Source organism: Salmo salar, chromosome 01 (genome assembly GCF_965601325.2).
Source record: "Salmo salar chromosome 01, fSalSal1, whole genome shotgun sequence".
NCBI classification, from domain to species: Eukaryota; Metazoa; Chordata; class Actinopteri; order Salmoniformes; family Salmonidae; genus Salmo; species Salmo salar.
Genome location: NC_138291.1, coordinates 67,235,982 through 67,257,570, shown reverse-complemented (window position 1 = coordinate 67,257,570; position 21,589 = coordinate 67,235,982). Strand labels below are relative to the sequence as shown.

The following is a 21,589-nucleotide window of genomic DNA, read 5'->3' as shown; positions in this document are numbered from 1 at the left end:
GTTTTGTTCAATCAAGTTCAAAACCAGCTTTTTACATTAGCATGTGACTAGCATGTGACTAGCATTCCCACCGAACACTGCCGGTGAATTTACTAAATTACTCACGATAAACGTTCACAAAAAAACATAACAATTATTTTAAGAATTATAGATACAGAACTCCTCTATGCACTCGCTATGTCCGATTTTAAAATAACTCTTCGGTGAAAGCACATTTTGCAATATTCTAAGTAGATAGCCCGGCATCACAGGGCTAGCTATTTAGACACCCACCAAGTTTAGCCCTCACCAAAGTCAGATTTACTATAAGAAAAATGTTATTACCTTTGCTGTTCTTCGTCAGAATGCACTCCCAGGACTTCTACTTCAATAACAAATGTTGGTTTGGTTCAAAATAATCCATAGTTATGTTCAAATATCTTCTGTTTTGTTCGTGCGTTCAAGACACTATCCGAAGTGTAAAGAAGGGTGACGCGCACGACGCGTTTCGTGACAAAAAATTCTAAATATTCCATTACCGTACTTCGAAGCATGTCAACCGCTGTTTAAAATCAATTTTTATGCCATTTTTCTCGTAAAAAAGTGATAATATTCCGACCAGGAAAGCGTGTTTACGTTCAAAGAGAGAGAAAATAAAAACATGGGATCCCCTCGTGCACGAGCCTCAGTCTGATGGTCCTCTGATAGAGCACTTACCAAAGGCGCTAATGTGTTTGAGCCTGGGGCTGGAATTACATAATTCAGCTTTTTCCCGGGTTCTGAGAGCCTATGGGAGCCGTAGGAAGTGTCACGTTACAGCAAAGATCCTACATTTTCAATAAACAGAGCCAAGAAGCCCAAGGAATGGTCAGAGAGGGTACTTCCTGTACAGAATCTTCTCAGGTTTTTGCCTGCCATATGAGTTCTGTTATACTCACAGACACCATTCAAACAGTTTTAGAAACTTTAGGGTGTTTTCTATCCAAAGCCAATAATTATATGCATATTCTAGTTTCTGGGCAGTAGTAATAACCAGACTAAATCGGGTACGTTTTTTATCCGGCCGTGTAAATACTGCCCCCTAGCCCTAACAGGTTAAAGACACTAACTGAGACACAAAAGTCAAATTGGAAGGAGTCTCTGAACAAACTGGTTGATGCCTATAACTGCAGCCGTTGCGAAGTGACTGGCTATTCACCATTTTATCTTCTGTTTGGGAGATCACCCAGGCTTCCAGTTGAGATGCTATTTGGATTGCGCACAGAGGCAGGTTCCAAGAACCAGCAAGACTACGTGGAGAACTGGAAACGAGGGATGGAAGAAGCATACATCATTGCAAATGAAAATGCTCAGAAAGCCGCTGAAAGAAGTAAGAAGTACTATGACACTAAAGTTAGGAGTTCAGTGCTACAGCCTGGCGAGCGAGTTCTGATTAAAAATCTGACACCAAGAGGAGGACCAGGCAAACTCCGTAACTATTGCGAAGACACAATTCACACACTAGTGAGACAAATGGGTTCAGACCTGCCGATTTATGAATTGAGACCAGAAAAGGGTAGGGGACGCTCCAGGGTCCTGCACAGAAGCCTGCTCATGTCCTGTGACCACTTACCTTTTGAGACACAACCAGAAATGACCAAAGATGACAAAAGTCAGAAAAAAAGGAGACATCAGCCTGCATCACAGCCTCTAGATTCTGATGAAGACAGCGGGGATGAATATGACCTTCATCATGAGCCGCTACAGGTTCCCACATCTCCTACAGTACCTGAGGAGAGGAATGCTGAACCAGCGAGAGAGTGGGAACACAGGCCCCAACCAGTGAAACAGATAGTTGCGGTGCCAGTCCTTGATACGCTACCAACACAGCCTCTTGTTGAAAAGCAGCTGGAGGAGACAACAACAGTTAAAGACCTGCCTGCTGAGGAGATGAACTTGCCTGCTGAAAATGTGCCTGATGATCGTCCACCAAGTGCCTTTCCTTCATTAACTGCTGCTGCTGAACCTGAGGAACCAGCCTACCAGCTGCCACAAAGAGAGAGACACCCTCCAAGACGTATCACCTATGATCAGCTTGGTATCCCTTCCTGCTACAGTATCCAGCCACAGCCACAGTTGTTCCCTGTCCACTCTGCACCAGGACTGGTTCCATGGCTGCCATCACTACAGCAATGTTACTTTCAGCCACCTTACATGTATGGGCTTCAGCAAACATGAGGCTAGAGAGTTGACATGTTTGACCATGGACTACTGACTGATTTCACAGACTGTCACAAGAGACAATTTGCAGACTATACATATAGATCATTAAAATTGATGGACTGTTGATCAATAGTATGAGAAAAGACTGATTATGGACTGTTTATACAGCTGGTCAACAGATATGGACTGTGAATATAACTTGTTAGTTATATTTGAACTGTGACCCGTGACCTCTGCTCAAGTACTACCTTACAGAAGAGGATTTTCTAGGTCCAGTGCATACAGACTATTTAAGAAGACAATGTTGGTAATGTTGGGACAACATTTATTTTGTAGGGGAGAGTGTGACAGGTTAAAGGAAATACTCATAGCCTGTTATACATTAAAAAGTATTAGTAAGTTCATAGTATGTGAGGATCTTAAAACATCTAAGTTTAAAAAGATCAGGCATTCAGTATTAGTTGATAGAGATTGATAACATTCATATAATTGTGTTAAAAAGTTAAAATCCGTCAAGCGTACAAAGGGTAAGAATTGTAAAAGGAATGTGTAAACATTATATTGCTTACTTTATATTGTGGTGCCTAATTGAAGGGGAAAAGTGTTAATCTGTGATCTACTAAATGCTCTTAATCTATGAGCCTGAGATCGCTTGCTCTGGTCTCCACCCAAGTTCGCGGGGAAAGCACGGTCTTTTTCCTCATTGCACTAAAGCTCATTGAGGAAACAATACCGTATCACTCTCGTGATTATTTCTCCCCTTTTTCAGGGGCGTAACACTGACAACCCTTGGGCAGTTAGAAAGCATAGTGGACATTTGGGTTGTAGTAAAGTACTACATGAATATACAGCTCACGAGTTTGAATTTCTGACTTTTGAAAGTTTTGTTTCAAAGATAAGTATGTACAAGAGAGCTTGAGTACAAGATAACCTGAGTAATAATAATAATACTAATAATAATAATAGCAATGATAAATGGGACTTACAGTGCCTTCGGAAAGTATTCAGACCCCTTGACTTTTTCCACATTTTATTAGGTTACAGCATAATTCTAAAAAGGATTAAATAGTTTTTTTTCCCACATCGATCTACACACAATATCCCATAATGACAAAGCAAAAACTGTTTTTTTGAAATGTTTGCTAATTTATTAAAAAAGCAATGAAATATAACATTTACATAAGTATTCAGACCCTTTGCTCAGTACTTTGTGGATAAACCTTCGCCAGTGATTACAGCCTCGAGTCTTCTTGAGTATGACGCTACAAGCTTGGCACACCTGTATTTGGGGAGTTTCTCCCATTCTTCTTTGCAGCTCCTCTCAAGCTCTGTCAGGTTGGATGGGGAGCGTTGCTGCACAGCTATTTTCTGGTGTCTCCAGAGAAGTTTGATCGGGTTCAAGTCCGGGCTCTAGCTGGGCCACTCAAGGAAATTCAGAGACTTGTTCTGAAGCCACTCCTGCGTTGTGTTGGCTGTGTGCTTAGGGTCGTTGTCCTGTTGGAAGGTGAAGTTTCGCCCCAGTATGAGGTCCTGAGCACTCTGGAGCAAGTTTTCATCAAGGACCTCTCTGTACTTTAATCCTTTCATCGTTGCCTCGATCCTGAGAAGTCTCCCAGTCTCTGCCGCTGAAAAACATCCCATCAGCATGATGCTGCCACGAACATGCTTTACCGTAGGGATGGTGCCAGGTTTCCTTCAGATGTGATGCTTGGCATTCAGGCATAAGAGTTCCCTCTTGGTTTCATCAGACCAGAGAATCTTGTTTCTCATGGTCTGAGAGTCTTGAGGTGCCTTTTGACAGCCAAGTGGGCTGTCATGTGCCTTTTACTGAGGAGTGGCTTCCATCTGCCCACTCTACCATAAAGGCCTGATTGATTGAGTGCGGTAGAGATGGTTGTCCTTCTGGAAGGTTCTCCCATCTCCACAGAGGAACTCTATCAGAGTGACCATCGGGTTCTTGGTCACCTCCCTGACCAAGGCCCTCGTCCCCGATTGCTCAGTTTGGCCGGACGGCCAGCTCTAGGAAGAGTCTTGGTGGTTCCAAACTTCTTCCATTTAAGAATGATGGAGGCCACTGTGTTCTTGGGGACTTTCAATGCAGCATAATTTGTGGTACCCTTCCCCAGATCTGTGCCTCGACACAATCCTATCTCGGAGCTCTATTGACAATTACTTCGACCTCATGGCTTTTTTTGTGCTGACATGCACTGTCAACTGTAGGACCAATCAAGTTGTAGAAACATCTCAAGGATGATCAATGGAAGCAGGATGCACCTCAGCTTAATTTCGAGTCTCATAGCAAAGGGTCTGAATACTTATGTAAATAAGGCATTTCTAAAAACCTGTTTTCGCTTGTCATTATGGGGTATTGTGTGTATATTGCTGAGGATTAAAAAAAAATGTAATCCATTTTAGAATAATGTAATAAACGTAATAAAATGTGGAAAAAAGTCAAGGGGTCGGAATACTTTCCGAAGGCACTGTATGTAGCGTTTTTCAAGGACCCAAAGTTGCCTTACAATTGTAGAAAAAAAACACAACATACATATACCATCCGTTGTTAGTTTTTACCATGGGGAACTGAACTATGCTAGGCTGCTACACACTCCATTTTCACATATGTGATCCATTTGTTGCCATACCTCAACAGAGACTTTCTCAGGAGAAGGGGATGCATTGGATCTATATCTGTCTCTCTCCATCTCTTACATGCTCTTCCCTTACATCTGGGAGTAGTTATGTGCTTTATACACCAGAGAGAATAGTAACATCTCAAAGTTAATGTCTTCCTTTTTTTTTTTTTTACAATGACGTGCATCTGCCAGCGCACTCTGCACCTCATAAAGCCACGGACATCTGACATGGTGCTCTATGCATACAGATCACCTGCCTGCGTGAGCCCTGAGCAGACAGATTGATTTACATACTCTAGATACAGCCTTGCTGGCTCAGCACAAAACTGGATTTGTGGAGAACAACTTTAAGGATAAAGTGCACACGGTAAAAAAAAATTGAGTTGTTCCACAGCATTTGTTTGTTTACTCTACTCAAGTGTTACCTGAACTTAAAAAAAAATGTTGTTGGCCCAAACTTAGCTCCAACTTGAGAAAACTTAAGCAAAAATTCAGGCAACTTGCTCAACTCGTCCCAAATGTTCATTCAACAAAAAACATTTTATTTGGCCATCTAAACTGAAAAGGCTGTGGAACTAGTTACACACACACAAACAGTGCTTTTGACATACCATGTTTTCATATTTGACACACATGATTATTTTGTGCATGTTCATTTGGACTGTAATTATTAATCAACATGTCCTCACCTAGGATTTGAACTCACAACCTCTAGGTTCACAGCATACCCATCTTCTTGCTACCACACCATGTGTGTGCCAATGACTGATTTCACCTGTATTACTACACTTTGCACTTCAAAGTAAATCTCAGCTCTGTTAAAAGTACAATCAATAAATGTTTTTCTATATTATAGTGATTAAGGACTAAAATTAAAACAGAGTAAATATGCCCCACCAACCTTAGACAACTACACAGAAAACCCTTACATTGCTGAAATAAGTCAATCAAATCCATGATGAGAGACTAGTCCGATTAACTGATAATAGACACAGACATTATGGCGTAGCAGGAATATCAGAATGCTGTGAACCAAAAACTTGAGAGGACATGTTGAATAAAAGTTACTGTATAAATGGACATGCACAATGTATTCATGTACTGTATGCTAACGGGTGTCAAATATGTAGGTTGAAAACATCGTATGTTAAAAGCACTGCGTGTGTGTTTGTGTATAACCAGTTGCACAGCATTTTTTAGTTAAGCATTTATTTGCTTAAATAATCATTTGTAGTTGAATGAACATATGAGCCAAGTTGAGCAAACACATTCATTTAAGTTATTTAGCTATGCCTTCCAGTGGTTATAGCAACACACTATTTAGTATGCATGGTCCATAACTTATCCATTATGTAATAATATGTTTATTGGGACACAAGGCAAGTGTTTTGAATAAGTGAGTGAGGGAATACGTATTTCCGATTGCCCTTGTTGAATTTATATTCTTCAAATGTTATGGATTGTGTGAATTAATAAATCTACTTTTTACTATGTTGTTTCCAGCAAGGTCAATTTCCAAAGAAATCCCCAAAAAGGGAATTAGGGCAGCACGATATGGGCAAAAAATGTCATTGCGATTGCGATTTGAGATATTGCAATTTTACTTGCGATATAGATCAAAACACTTGGGTGAACTGATGGAATCCTAGAAATAGAATGATTTATATTTAAAATCTAAGTGGAAAGCAGCATCTTTCTTGTTTGGAACAATCTGTTGACCGCATTTGACCTAACAGAACAGCATCTAAACTTATAGTGAATCTAACAGCGAGGAGGAAGAGCTGTGCTACTTGAATGAGTAAACTATAAAAACAAACATTACACGCAGCTGAGTGACATTTCAAAATATTGCATGTGATATGAATCTCTTGAGATATGGATATTGCACATGTCAATATTGCGATTTTGTTGTGCATTCGATTAATTGTGCAGTCCTACAGAAAATACATTGGATATTTGTATTCATAGCGGATGGCATGGCAGAACAGTGACTACTAACCTGGTCCATCCTGTAGGGCTGCTGTCTGGGCAGGCTGTGGCAGGGTGGTGCCCGCGGTGGGGAGAGGGCAGCGTGGGCCGGCAGGGCCCTGTGGTGGGGTGGGACTGGGGGCAGAGGTTGCTGTCCCACACTCAGGGAGACAGGCATGGGGTGGCTGATGTGGATGGGCTGGTAGTTGGGCAACCGCCGTAAGCTGTGGGAATGCAAACTGTGTGAAGGGAGGAGAGGCTCCAAACTCCGGTGGGATGGCTGTGAGGATGGAGTGAGGGGGAGGGGATATGGAGGGGAAGGGAGGTAGAGAAGAGAGAGCTATTAGTTTGGGTTTTCAGTCAGGGCTTGAGCTATTATGTTCTCCTCCCTCTGCTCTTCCTCAGATCATTTAGGTTATTTCCTGTTGGAGTCTCCCAAACAATCATTTCAAATCCCTGGTACGTATGTACAGTAGCTGGATACAGATAGGAGAACCCAGGGTAAAACTATACCCATGTTCTCTGTCATGGATGTACTATTACTATGAATTAACACGTTTCACAGGCAGTCAATAACAGAAAACATAGTAAGTGAATCTAACACACTGAAACGGTCAAAGCCAGCACCAGATTGCCTGTTCAGAACTGCTGTTAATAAACCTAATTGCACCGGAGATGGATGGACTGGCTGAACTGGCCTGGCCTGTAGCTACGCTACACCAGGCGACCTGCAGAGAGTCTGCTGGAAATCTGGACAGGGGGAACCGTGACTGCCAGAACAAACAGTAAACAGCAGGTAGACTGAATACTGCTGAGGAGCCAGAGTCACGTTTACTAGAGGAGATGACTGGTGTTGGAGACAGAACTGGGTTAAGCATCCTTCCTGGCCAAGCCAGCAAACCCTTAACTCCTGAACTCTGACCACAATGATACACTCCAGCTGTTCTCCATGGGAATCGACTGTGGCTGTTTGAATGCTCACACACACACACACACACACACACACGCACGCACGCACGCACGCACACATGCACACACACGCGCACATGCACACACACGGCGCGCACACACACACACGCGCGCACACACATGCGCACACACATGCTTATCAATTCTAAAACAAGTCCACCCCAATTTGCCTCTTACGCTTGACACCAACTCTTTTCTCCTGTGTCCCTGAACACAAAGGCTTTTATCGCAGGCAGAACCATTATACACAGCCCTATAAGGATACTGCACCATGATTACTTCTCAATCAAAGTTTCTTCAGCCTTCTGCCAGCAATTCCGTGGCCTCATTCATATTTCTTCAAGAAAGAGACGCTGAGACTAAATCAATTATACGCTTAGCCGTCAACTTGTTTTGACAATAAGTCTGGAATGAATAGGTTCAGATAAGCATGGCAAGCCTCACACCAAGTTGATTCCCTGTTGTGGTGCTGGGGTTTTGATACAGTATGATTGCATTAGAAATCCAATGGTGTGTGACCGATAGTTTGTCAGCAGTTAGTTTGTAATACTTCTTTGCTAACACACAATTTAGCTGTCCCTACATCCATATCCCAATCTTTTATACAATGCGAAGTGTACTTCTTACGTCTTCCATTTTGTTGGCCTATGACTGAACCAGATCTAATCAATTGATCATAAGGGAAGGTTAGGGGAAAAACTCCAGCTCCCTCACGTGTAACAAACAGTCTGTGTTCTACTACAGTGACTATCAGGGAAAATCAGCTGCAGAAAGAGACCCACCTTGTATACGCTGGCACCTGGAGGCTTGGCTAGGGGCTTGCGTCGTGAACTGTACATGGACTGTGTCTGGCTGGGGCTGGTTGCCCTGGTGGACCCAACAGACCTATGAAGACAGAGGTAACATTCCAACTACTATACTAGTCTTCTACTAACTACTATTCTACATCTCTTAAGGAGCTGCAGCTTTGAGACACAGAGTAACAGGCCTTTTTCTGTACAAACAAGGCCCGCATGCATTGTGAGGACTATGTGCTAGACTATGCGTCTTCCCCTCACATGGTTAGTGGAGTCACAAGGTTATCGCTGTGAACACATCAAATCACCAGAGAGAGACCATAACGCATATTAGAAACAATATCTCTGTCATTTCTACAAGATAACCATCTCTACACGAAAGCATCTCTATAAAAGTATTCTGTCTTGATATCCAGAACATAAGATGAAACACAGGTGTGGGAGGAGGTGTCCTACTGTACCTCAGTTTATCCATGGTGGTCTTCTTGTTGGTGAAGAGCAGACGGACCAGAGTCTTCCTCTTGAGAAATACCAGGAACCCAGCACCCATCAGGCTAAGGAGGGTGGCCAGGATTGCCACGGCAACCCCCCTGCTGTCAGCTGACGTCACATACGACAACACGCACATTAATACACACACACGCACATCTACAGCACAGCACAAACAAGACACACAGAGAGTGTTAATAGAAGCTACATCAGGGTTTTAGTACATTTGACATTATTTACATCATTATTTCCTTCCGCTCTTGAATGACCAGACAGGGAAAGTTGTACATGTCTAGTTGTAATGAGTTGTATGTAGCTAGGGTGAATAGGTGACTGAGGTAGATCCGTCTGCAAGTTTGGAGAGCTTAGTAGAGCTTCAAAGTAACTAACTTGCTGTGAGCAGGTTATGAAAGTACAGCTAAAGGTGTTAACTTTTTATGGATGGTGGCAGTATTGAGTAGCTTGGATGACTGACGTGCCTAGAGTAAACTGCCTGCTACTCACGCCCAGAAGCTAAGATATGCATATTATTAGTAGATTTGCATAGGAAACACTCTCTGAAGTTTCTAAAACTGTTTGAATGATGTATGTGAGTATAACAGAACTCATATGGCAGGCCAAAACCTGAGAAAAAATCCAACCAGGAAGTGGTTTGAAAGTTTTTCAAGTGATTGCCTATCCAAACTACAGTGTCTGTGGGGTCATTTTGCACTTCCTAGGGCTTCCACTAGACGTCAACAGTCTTTAGAACCTTGTTTGAGGCTTCTACTGTGAAGTGGGAGAGAATAAGAGCTCATTGAGTGAGCGGACTGCCAGCAGGGCATGAGCCTCAGCCATGTGCGCTCACATGAGAGGTAGCTCAGTTCCATTGCATTTCTGAAGACAGAGGATTTCTCCGGTTGAAACTTTATTGCAGATTTATGATAAAAACATCCTAAAGATTGATTCTATACATCATTTGACATGTTTCTACGAACTGTAATGGAATTTCTTGAGTTTTTGTCTGACCTGCGCATCGTGAATTTGGATTTGTGAACTTAAGGCGCAAACAAAAAGGAGGTATTTGGACATAAAGGATGGCCTTAATCGAACAAAACAAACATTTATTGTGGAACTGGGATTCTTGGGAGTGCATTCTGATGAAGATCATCAAAGGTAAGTGAATATTTATAATGCTATGTCTGACTATTTTTGACTCCAACATGGCGGATATATTGTATGGCATGTTTTTGTGTCTGAGCGCCGTACTCAGATTATTGCATGGTGTGCTTTTTCGGTAAAGCTTTTTTGAAATCTGACATTAAGGAGAAGTTTATCTAAAGTTCCATGCATAACACTTGTATTTTCATCAACATTTATGATGAGTATTTCTGTAAATTGATGTGGCTCTCTGCAAAATCACCGGTTGTTTTGGAGGCAAAACATTACTGAACATAACGCGCCAATGTAAACTGAGATTTTTGGATATAAATATGAACTTTATCGAACAAAACATACATGTATTGTGTAACATGAAGTCCTATTAGTGTCATCTGATGAAGATCATCAAAGGTTAGTGATTCATTTTATCTCTATTTCTGCTTTTTGTGACTCCTCTCTTTGGCTGGAAAATGGCTGTGTTTTTTTGAGTATAGGCGTTGACCTAACATAATCATATGGTTTGCTTTTGCCGTAAAGCCTTTTTGAAATCAGACACTGTGGCTGGGTTAACAAGAAGTAAAGTCTTACAATGGTGTATAATGCTTGTATGTTTGAGGAATTTTAATTATGAGATTTTTGTCATTTTGAATTTGGCGCCCTGCACTTTCACTGGCTGTTGTCATATCGATCCCGCTAACGGGATTCCAGCCATAAGAAGTTTTAACCTGATTATTGTCCCAAACTAACTATCTTACTCTGCCCAGATTAGTGGAACACAGGGTGCAGTTAGTGAAGTATGAAGAGGACGGAGTGTACTGTACCTGACAATCTCATTGGTCCACTGTCGAGGCTGCCTCCAAACCCCGCCCTCTCACAGAAGGGAGGGGCCCAGTGCTCCTCACAATGGCAGCTCTTCTTGTTGTTACACACCTAGAATCCCAACGCATGCTGGTTAATATTCAGTTGACACATCTTCACCTGTACAACACAATACTGTCCATACCTTGTGTTCTACCAATAGACACTGGTCAGAGTACAGGAAGACTTGTGTGCTAGGCCTCTAGGCTCTAGGGATCATCCGACACACAGTAGTGAGAGACTACATGGCAAGGATCCATGGGATATGGATACATACTTTATAAGCTACCAGTATGCATCGTACTTGCCTATGACACACATGACATACGAGAGATGCATTAATCTGGCCCACAGGCCTGCAATTCCTCAGAAAAGAGAGAGATGAAAATAGGATTCCAGCCCACATGCTTGAATTACTTCTACAAATAAACCATACACTCGTTCCATCAGACCCATCGGTTTTCATGTGGCGGGCACCATAGACTGTGCAGTGTCAAACATGATGGAGAAAACATGTGCAGGGGAGAGCCCATCCCAAAACACAGTTTTCCGAGCGGGAAAAGGATCCAACAAGATTCCCTGGAGGGATAATGGAGTCCAGCTGTCAGCTGCAGGGAGGCCTGTGGCTGGGATCGCTCCAGATCGGATCTGGCCCCGAACTGGGAAGAGCTTTCCCTGCCTGCCTCAGAGTGACTGACACTCCCTTATGTGTGTGGAGTGTTTGGGGCCAGGGGTGGTCAGGTCAAGATTTAAGGACACATAAGAACCCCTGAGGGGAGATCTAAAGATGTGATAGGATTATGCCACAACGTACTGTACAGTACACAACACACTCATGCACATATAATGTTATACAGAATGACATCTACAAAGAGCCACATATGGAGATGCATACTGGCTCTGGATTTATTTAAAGTCTTGGGTTGGTTAAGGTTGTGACATCATGTGGGTTTGAAATCACAGCGATCATATTAAATTACTAGAGGGGCTATGTCATAAACACTATGTTCCATAATGGGGTGAAAATGGCAGCCATCTTGGTCAGCGAGAAATCCCAAACCAGTCTCATTTGAATTAACGGCAGTAGAGGCATAGGTGATGCAATTCCTGCTTTTACTTACGCAGGAGAATAAAAGTTTGGCATGTGATGTATCAGAAATGATGTAATGGAAGTATAGTCAACCTAAAATATAAGTCCTATCATCAACTGATTTGAGACTTTTTATGGCTGTGGATCGACAGCATTGACTGAATGGAATGTTGGCATATTGGCAGTTAATTAAAAACATTTATAGAATTATTCCTCTAAAATGTCTGGCTAGCTAGCTAACACACATAGAGTGAAGATGAATTATTCACATTCATTGTTTTAAACAATATCTCATGACAACACTGGCAAACCATGGTTGACCAACTCTGACCAACATGGCTGACCTTTGGACCATCATAAGAAGGTTCACATCCATTCTAGTATTCTAATTCCTAATTCTATGGTCTGAATATAGTCAATATATAATGTTCAATTTAGATAAATAAAGACACTAATGTGTAGTTAGTAATAGGGGTGACATCACCACCTAGTTCCACCTGTTCTTAATGAATGACTGAATCATACATCATCAAAATTAAATGTCAAATAAAACTTAAAGGAAGCAATTAAACATTATTATTAAGGTAGACTAGGGCAATTTCTTACTCCAGCTTTGATTCTGTGTTTTATATTCACCTCTGTTAAAGGTGGGGCAACCATGCAGAGGTTCAAAAGCCAGTCACAGTAAGAAAATCCGGCCCAGGGTCCTGCTTTTCATTCATTCACTCATTGAACTAAACAACAAAGTAAATACAACATAATTGGCTTCTCTTCGCAGTATTAATACCTATTCAAACAGCAGTGAGCATTTTGACCAGTGCAGTTTGATGCTTCCAGACTATAGCTACTTGCTAGTATTTTCTAGTGCTGCTTGGCCTGCCTTCTCTATGACAAAAGATGATGGACGGCACTTTAAGTAGAACATAAATGATGCCATTAGATGGGATTGATTTAAACCATCCGGAGCGATGAAGATCGATTGGAAAGCATCGGGGTAGCTGACATAACTCATGGGCGGTGAGTTAACTACAACTACGATAACTACATTGGCGCTCTGTGTAGTAAAGGGCGTACTGTACTACTCTACTGTGTGGCAATGTTGAGGTCAACAAGATGCTGTGATACGTTAATAATATTGACATGACAACAGTGTTAAGCTAACATAGGGAAATAAGTCACCGCATTCTAGATACTCAACATAAAATAATACCCTCCAACACGGAGTACTCACCCCTCGTCCGCTGCACTTCCCTGAACATTGGTGCACACCAAACACACTGACATTCTGGCACTGACGATTTAGACACATCTATGGAATAGAGAAAGAGTCATATTGAATAAATGATTTATCAAATATGAAGTACTGTAGTACTCCAAATGTGATGTTAGCTATTGAATGGAAATTCTATCTTCCGAGAACTGCTATCTATTCCATTCGCTGTTCTTTTGTAAGAGACCCAATTCAACTGATCCCAGTGATGACAGTAAGTGATTGGTTTGGAATTGGGCTAAATACAAGCCTTGGCATTAGCATCCCCACCACTGGTGACTACAGTCTCTCTCTAGTTCTGCTTGATAACAGGTGCAGCGCCCTACAGAGTGCTCTCACCATGCCCTCTCCACACGTGGTGCCAGCCAGAACCAGTCCAGGGTCAGGCATGTCATCACCCAGGTAGACGTGCGTCCCCCGACACAGGATTCTCCCTCCTTCCTGAAGAGGGATGTTGGTTTCTATGGAGACGGCATTGGTGCCAATCACAGGCCGGTTGGCCCCTCCTTGACACTGAATTTTACCACACTTTGCGTCTCTGTGTAAAAAAAACAACCCACATATTCACACACACACACACACACACATACACACACACATATTCATACACACACACGACAAGGCATAAAGTTAAACACTGACAATCTCTGACATGTGAGAGATGGTGTGTAATTGTAACCAAAGGTGAAAGACAACTAGACAGCCTTTGTCTCACCTTAATGACTCCCTCAGCCCTCCAGCCATTAAAGCAATTACATCAATTAACAAATGCTTGATTAGAGGTCCAAGAACAATTAGCCGACATGAATAGTATAAAGTGTTCATGAATACTTCAAACTGTGATTTGCCTTATATCATCTCCAAATTGTGTTTTTAATTATTGTTCCTTCCTAGGCTATTTGTCCCATATAATGTGCCATGCTGATTGTCAATTGGCACTCTTGATAATACCAATTCAGATAAACAACATTATTTTATTCCTTGGTCTTTCTAGCTAGCTCTTTTTGCTTTTAAGGTCAATAGACATGACATACATCACAACAGCTGCTAAGTCTTACCGGGCTTCACATTTGGCAAACAATCCCTTGGAGTCCTTGCCACAGTTCCCGTAAGGATCTCCTGCTGAGTTGACCCTCTCAAAGCAGATCCCCGGGGCAGGTTTGGCTCCTGCAGGAGAAAGAGAGAGTGGAAGATAGAAAGAGAGTGAGAGAAGAGGGGGGGAAGTGAGAAGGGAAGAGAGAGATTGAGAGAGAGGGAGGGGAAGAGGGAGAGAGCGAGATGTGATGAGTCAGAGATGTGACAAAGCATCCCATGAGCCAAAGGTAACCCCTGACCTCCAGATGTTAAGGCAGGTCAACTGAGGAGGAACCTGTCTTCATCAAAATTATTGTTTACGTGATGTCTGTTAGCTTGTTCTGTCCAGGTGCTGCATGACCTCTCCCTTGACATTGAACTGATTTATAAGCTAGGATTAATTGTTCCTTAGCTACTTCAAGAAACATGTTAAGGAAAGTTAGATGTATTCATCTGATCTCTCCAAACATGGAAGACTGATTTTATTTTTTTTGACAATCAAGACTTCCAGTCCCCTGGGGGGCGCCCTACTGACCTGGTCCCCATAGTGTGATGCACTGCTGCTCGTGGGTCTGGCAGATGCCGTTGTAGCAGTATCCGTCCACTTTGTGGCAAGAGTGCCCGTCATGCAGGTACACGTTGGCAGGGCAGTGGGGGTTGGCACCAGTACAGAACTCTGGCAGATCACAGGAGTTACTGGATTCTCGACACGGTGTGCCAGCAGGCTTCAGCTGCAGAGAGAACACATAGACAGACAAATAACCACACACCCACACCTCAATGACAATGGAATCAGAAGGGCAAACTAAATTGAAAATGTTTGCCATCGTTTTTTGTACTCTGGAGGGCCCTGTGCTTGAATACACCTTGATTTAAAAGTCTACATTTATTTTACTGTAAACTCTCGCTTTTGTAACATGTCAATGGAGCAGAGAATTTGATTTCCACGCTTTTTGTCACTTCGACAGGGAGGAAAGAGGGAGAAAGAGAGAGAAAGAGACATGAGAGAGCAAAAGTGCGAGGGACGGAGAGAGAGGGAGGGATAGACATTTGGGAGAGAGGGAGAGGTAGAAAGATAGAAACAGAAAGAGCAGTCTTACCCTGCAGTCCTCGCAGCACTGTCCGTGTGCACACACGGCATCTCCCTTTAGGGTGCAGGTGGTGGCATTGCAGCAGGGGTTCATGCATTCCTGAGACACAAAACAACAAATGGACCTCATTATCAGTCTGGACCCCCGAATCTCAGCTGTTGTTGCTGTGTCCGTGTCAGATCAGTCTTCCAGGTCAGCTGGTCGGCCAGAGCACTGTCAGCCCTGAAGTCCCACAGCACAGCCCTTTAACGCTGTGAGCTAAAGCCTGGAGACACAATACCACGGCACAAACAGACAGGAGAGAGCCCATTCTCTGTCAGGGTAAACATATCTTCGGTCCCTGTACGGGGCTCATATGTTTCGGAATTGGTTCACTCTGGTGTTAAAACAGCATTCTGTTTTAATGTTCATTGATGTGCATTCTATACAATGGGTGGGTGGATGTGGAGAGACACAGATCAAGTTTAGGGTGTATTGTAGGTTGGGGGTGTGGTAGGGTAAGGGGACAATGTTTCAGATTTCATTGAAGGTGAAGGTAGTGAAAGGATGTTGTAAAGGTAGTTAAGTGGTTGGTGGGGTGTGGTGAGGTGAGGTTGGTGGGGCTTTGAGGCTCCTGAGTGCTGGAGAGGACAAACACTGAAACACAACGAAAGGAAAAGAGACCACACAGGGAAAGAGATGAAGAGAATGAAGGGGTGTTAGAGAGAGACACATAGGTGCTGGAGAGTGAATGACAAGAGGTGATGGAGTGAAAAATGAACTGGGATTTAGAGAGGGAAAGAGACGTAGAAGTAGATGGTTCATGTGATAGATTAAAGGAGTAAATGACAGAGTATTTTATTTTATTTCACCTTTATTTAACCAGGTAGGCTAGTTGAGAACAAGTTCTCATTTACAACTGCGACCTGGCCAAGATAAACCAAAGCAGTGTGACACAGACAACAACACAGAGTTACACATGGAGTAAACAATAAACAAGCCAATAACACAATAAACAAGTCAATGACACAGTAGAAAAAAAAGAAAGTCTATATACAGTGTGTGCAAAAGGCATGAGGAGGTAGGCAATAAATAGGCCATAGGAGCAAATAATTACAATTTAGCAGATTAACACTGGAGTGATAAATGAGCATATGATGATGTGCAAGTAGAAATACTGGTGTGCAAAAGAGCAGAAAAGTAAAGAAAATAAAAACAGTATGGGGATGAGGTAGGTAGATTGGGTGGGCAATTTACAGATGGACTATGTACAGCTGCAGCGATCGGTTAGCAGCTCAGGTAGCTGATGTTTAAAGTTGGTGAGGGAAATAAAAGTCTCCAACTTCAGCGATTTTTGCAATTCATTCCAGTCACTGGCATCAGAGAACTGGAAGGAAAGGCGGCCAAATGAGGTGTTGGCTTTGGGGATGATCAGTGAGATTTACCTGCTGGAACGTTAGCTACGGGTGGGTGTTGTTATCGTGACCAGTGAACTGAGATAAGGCGGAGCTTTACCTAGCATAGACTTATAGATGACCTGGAGCCAGTGGGTCTGGCGACGAATATGTAGCGTACAGAACGGTGTTGAAATCCCTTTTAGATCTTTAATTAGAGGCTGAACCCCATGAACATTCTCTTCCAGGCCACAACAGAGTCCCAGCTACACCATCTCTCCTTTGTCTTTACTCCCCAACCAGGCCCTGGTGCGTTGACGCTGTGGTCTGACGACACGTTGATGCTGGTGGGTCAGGACTAGAGGTGGCTTAGTTGGCTTCTGCTTCACTGTTGAAGGGAGTTTTATGGGATTGGCTGTGCTCTTGTGGCCTGACGTCAGCCTATTGTTTATGGGGATAGAGGGATGCTTTTATCCCCCGGTCCAACTGGGCCTGTGGTGACATCACCGGGTCACGGAGGGGCACGGGGGGGGGGGGGGGGGGTAATGGAACGGCGAACGGCAGTATGCCAACCCAAACCACACAGCTGGCATTACAGCGTTCTAATTACTGCCTGATTGGAAATACCTCATACTGTAATTGAGGTGACACTGGTCTCATCATTGCTTGACAAATAATCTGTAAACACTTGAGATCGAAGGACATCAGTGTGTATCATTGGGGTAGACTCAAAAGCACAGATATGTTCTGTTTATTAGTTGAGGCATTGGATGCCACAGTAAATGAGATAGTCATCTTGGAGAGGAGTGGATACAGAGAGTTATGTGGGTGTATGATGGAATGGGAGTGCTAAAAGAGTTCTATTGTGTGCATATCAAATGCATCTTCATCAAAACCCCCCCTAATGGTATCCTTAACCATTCTGTCATCCTTAAGACAACAAAAACACACCCACATCCAGTTCATGACCAGCTTTCTTGCTGTTCTGCTTGAAGACTAACACCTAAGCACAGTGCCAGAGGGATTTTTCATATTCCGTGGGATGTGAGAGCAGCTGCTGTGGTGACGCTGAATACTGCTCCAGTACCTGTTCCCCAGATGTGGGTCTGGACTGGTTTGGACTGGCTTCAGTTCCCATGGCAGCCATGTCAGTGTGGTGCTCTGTTGTATTGATGGCACAGACAAAGAAAGCTCCACCTCGCCCTGATTACTCTCTTGTTTATTAGGATTGTCACAAATCTGGACGGCACACTTGATTAATGAGTAAATGAACAGGATGTGACATTGTGGCACAGTGTCAGGGCAGTGCTAGGCACATATGGGAGGCTGACAGGGAAAGGGGGGGTCTGGGTAAATGGCTGAAAATAGCTGATGGTCTCCAGTGTTTTGTAGTGTTATGCATGGGGTTCTTTTACACATCGATGTCATTGTCTTTGTGGCAAAATAACAATGTTGACAGCATGGCATGCAACTATACGTATGCAAATGTGGCATAGTGATGTTGTTACCATAGATTATGCACAGGCATTTTATTTCGAAGGAGTTGTACAAAGGACTCTTATTTTGATAGAGCAGAGGTGACTGGGTCAATGGGTCCTCTCAAGAGGTGATACATTTATTTTTGGAGTCATTTACATTGTATGTGTATTTTAGCACAGCTGGGTTGCTGTCATTTAATTTGATGTAAAAAGCACTGAACTGTATTATCGCATGTTTAAAAAAGTGTGTAATGTCAGGTTTGATAGTGCATCCTTGGTTTGTTTGGTCCATTTGTTTGGTAACCTGTTGCTTCCCCTTTAATTGTCCTCTCGTCTGCCTATCCTTGGGAGAAGGTATGCTGTCCTCTGCAGAATGCTCAATGAGGTTAAGAAGAATCCTAGAGCATCAATTGAAGACTTACAGAAATCTCTGGAACATGCTAACATCTCTGTTGACGAGTCTACGATACGTAAAACACTAAACAAGAATGGTGTTCATGGGAGGACACAACAGAAGAAGCCACTGCTGTCCAAAAAACCCCATTGCTGCACGTCTGAAGTTCGCAAAAGAGCACCTGGATGTTCCACAGCACTACTGGCTAAATATTCTGTGGACAGATTAAACTAAAGTTGAGTTGTTTGGAAGGAACACACAACACAATGTGTGGAGAAAAAAAGGCACAGCACACCAACATCAAAACCTCATCCCAACTGTAAAGTATGGTGGAGGGAGCATCATGGTTTGGGTCTGCTTTGCTGCTTCAGGGCCTGGACAGCTTGCTATCATCGATAGAAAAATAAATTCCCAAGTTTATCAATACTTTTTGCAGGAGAATGTAAGGCTCTGTCCGCCAATTGAAGGTCAACAGATGTTGGGTGATGCAACAGGACAACGACCCAAAACACAGAAGTAAATCAACAACAGAATGGCTTCAACTGAAGAAAATACACCTTCTGGAGTGGCCCAGTCAGAGTCCTGACCTCAACCCGATTGAGATGCTATGGCATGACCTCAAGAGAGCGGTTCACACCAGACATCACAAGAATATTGCTTAACTGAAACAGTTTTTTAAAGAGGAATGGTCCAACATTTTTCCTGACCGTTGTGCAGGTCTGATCCGCAACTACAGAAAATGTTTGGTTGAGGCTATTGCTTCCAAAGGAGGGTCAACCTGTTATTAAATCCAAGGGTTCACATTCTTTTCCAACCTGCACTGTGAATGTTTACACGGTGTGTTCAATAAAGACATGAAAACGTATAATTGTTTGTGTGTTATTAGTTTAAGCAAACTGTGTTTGTCTATTGTTGTGACTTAGATGAAGATCAGAACAAATTGTATGACCAATTTAAGCAGAAACCCAAGTAATTCCAAAGGGTTACCATACTTTTTCTTACCCCTGTAATTATACTTACCATGCAAGAGAGCATTTTAAAAAGTTTTATTTACTGTAACTCGCTAGCTAGGTTAGCCACGCAGCCTGTGGGGTATGATGGTGTAATGTTTCCATGTACTTAATGGTTTGCTGTACCCTGACAGGTGCGCAAGAGCATTTCCGCAAGAGCTGACACTGCAAACTGTTTTTGTCAACTCTCTGCAGGTGGCAAATAAATCCCCACAAATCAATCCAGTTATCAGAGTCACGTTATTTCCGACGCAGCACATATTGAAGCACGTTACACAAACCTTTTCATATGCTTGTGCTTTCTTACATTTCTTGTGGGGCTTTGTGTGAGTTGTTGTGCTTTGCTATATATATATATATATATATATATATATATATATATATATATATATATATATTTTTTATAACTAGGCAAGTCAGTTAAGAACAAAATCGTATTTTCAATGACAGCGTTACCTTGTCAGCTCTGGGATTCGATCTAGCAACCTTTCGGTTATTAGTCCAACGCTCTAACCACTAGGCTACTTGCCTCCCCTGACTGCTTGTAGTTACTGTGTGTCATTTGTTGCTATTCTGTGTGAGTGTTCATGGTTTTTTGTATTTCTTTTTGTTCTTTAGTCTGGATAGTGACTGGTGGTCCAATACGTTAGTATTTAAACTGTACAATATGATATGGAAAATGTTCCTCTGTGTTCTGTGTGGTTGAATGTTACTGTACCTCCGGCTCTCCACAGTCACACTCCTCTCCCTCCTCCACATATCCGTTGCCACATTTCTGTCCCCCGTAGAGCACCTTGACCTCAGGCATGTTGTACAGACACATCCCCACTCCCTTCTCCAGACTGGCTGCCAGGTCCTTCTTACTGCAGGTGCTGAACACAGTAGGAAATGGATACCTGAGGGGCAAAGATAATGGCAACTTGCTGAGTGCAAAGTGTTGTTATGGAGATACACTGTCACATTCCACCAGTTGTGTGCACAATCCTTTGATATGGGCACAACCAATATAGAATGTTCCTGGCGTTCAAGGTCAGAGTTTCCATAAAACAGTCCAACAGGATACTACGTTCAAGAATGATCTGATTCATTCCCATATGTATGTAATTCCCGGTTCAAATTTGCTTTAAAAGTACATTTAGGATAAGTGAATTCATAAGTAAATGTATACATGCCATAAACGAACAAACCCAGACAGAGCTATAAAGGCTCAACTGACTTAGTAACAGGGTTGGGGAGTAATCTGATTACAGAAAACTAATTGTAATCAGCAATGTTACCAGCTAAAATATTTTAATCAGATTACAGATACTTTAGAAAAACTAGATAATTACTTCTTAGATTACTTTTAAATTCAGAAAGAATACACAACGACACCTTTCTGTTTTCTGAATGACATTAAATTCAGCATGTAGAAAATGTGCTACTTAAAGTTTCTTCCATCTGAGCGAGTCTGACCACAAGTCAGAGACCGCAATGATGACACACCAAATGCTTTTGCTGGATCATTTTTGTCTTCTTCTAAGTAAACCAAAAGTGAGTTGGGTAATCCAAAAGTTACATTACTGATTATAATTTTAGACAGGTAACTAGTAACTGTAACAGATTACATTTAGAAAGTAACCTTCCCAACCATGCTTATTCATTCATAAGGCCTTGGCACATATTTAACGGTCTACCGACATCAGTTGTGCTCTGATTCGACACAGTTTCATAAGCACAAAGACAAACAAACAAACAAACAAACAAGCAATACAACAAAGCGACACAGCTTGGT

General features: G+C 42.5%; 1 protein-coding gene across 2 annotated transcripts in view; it reads right to left on the bottom strand.

The window, feature by feature from the left end:
• adam12b (ADAM metallopeptidase domain 12b) overlaps window positions 1-21,589 on the bottom strand; it is a 169,787-nt gene that overhangs the window by 13,595 nt on the left and 134,603 nt on the right. Inside the window, exons 12-21 of one of the 2 annotated variants that reach the window (XM_014204336.3) lie at window positions 20,534-20,711; window positions 15,570-15,659; window positions 15,005-15,200; window positions 14,454-14,562; window positions 13,735-13,933; window positions 13,357-13,434; window positions 10,999-11,107; window positions 9,010-9,196; window positions 8,534-8,636; window positions 6,814-7,062 (exon numbers count right to left, since the gene is read on the bottom strand). In XM_014204336.3, coding sequence (XP_014059811.2) covers window positions 6,814-7,062; window positions 8,534-8,636; window positions 9,010-9,196; window positions 10,999-11,107; window positions 13,357-13,434; window positions 13,735-13,933; window positions 14,454-14,562; window positions 15,005-15,200; window positions 15,570-15,659; window positions 20,534-20,711 — 1,498 coding nt within the window. The remainder of the gene's footprint in view (window positions 1-6,813; window positions 7,063-8,533; window positions 8,637-9,009; window positions 9,197-10,998; window positions 11,108-13,356; window positions 13,435-13,734; window positions 13,934-14,453; window positions 14,563-15,004; window positions 15,201-15,569; window positions 15,660-20,533; window positions 20,712-21,589) is intronic. The other variant, XM_014204340.3, reaches the window with a different exon arrangement.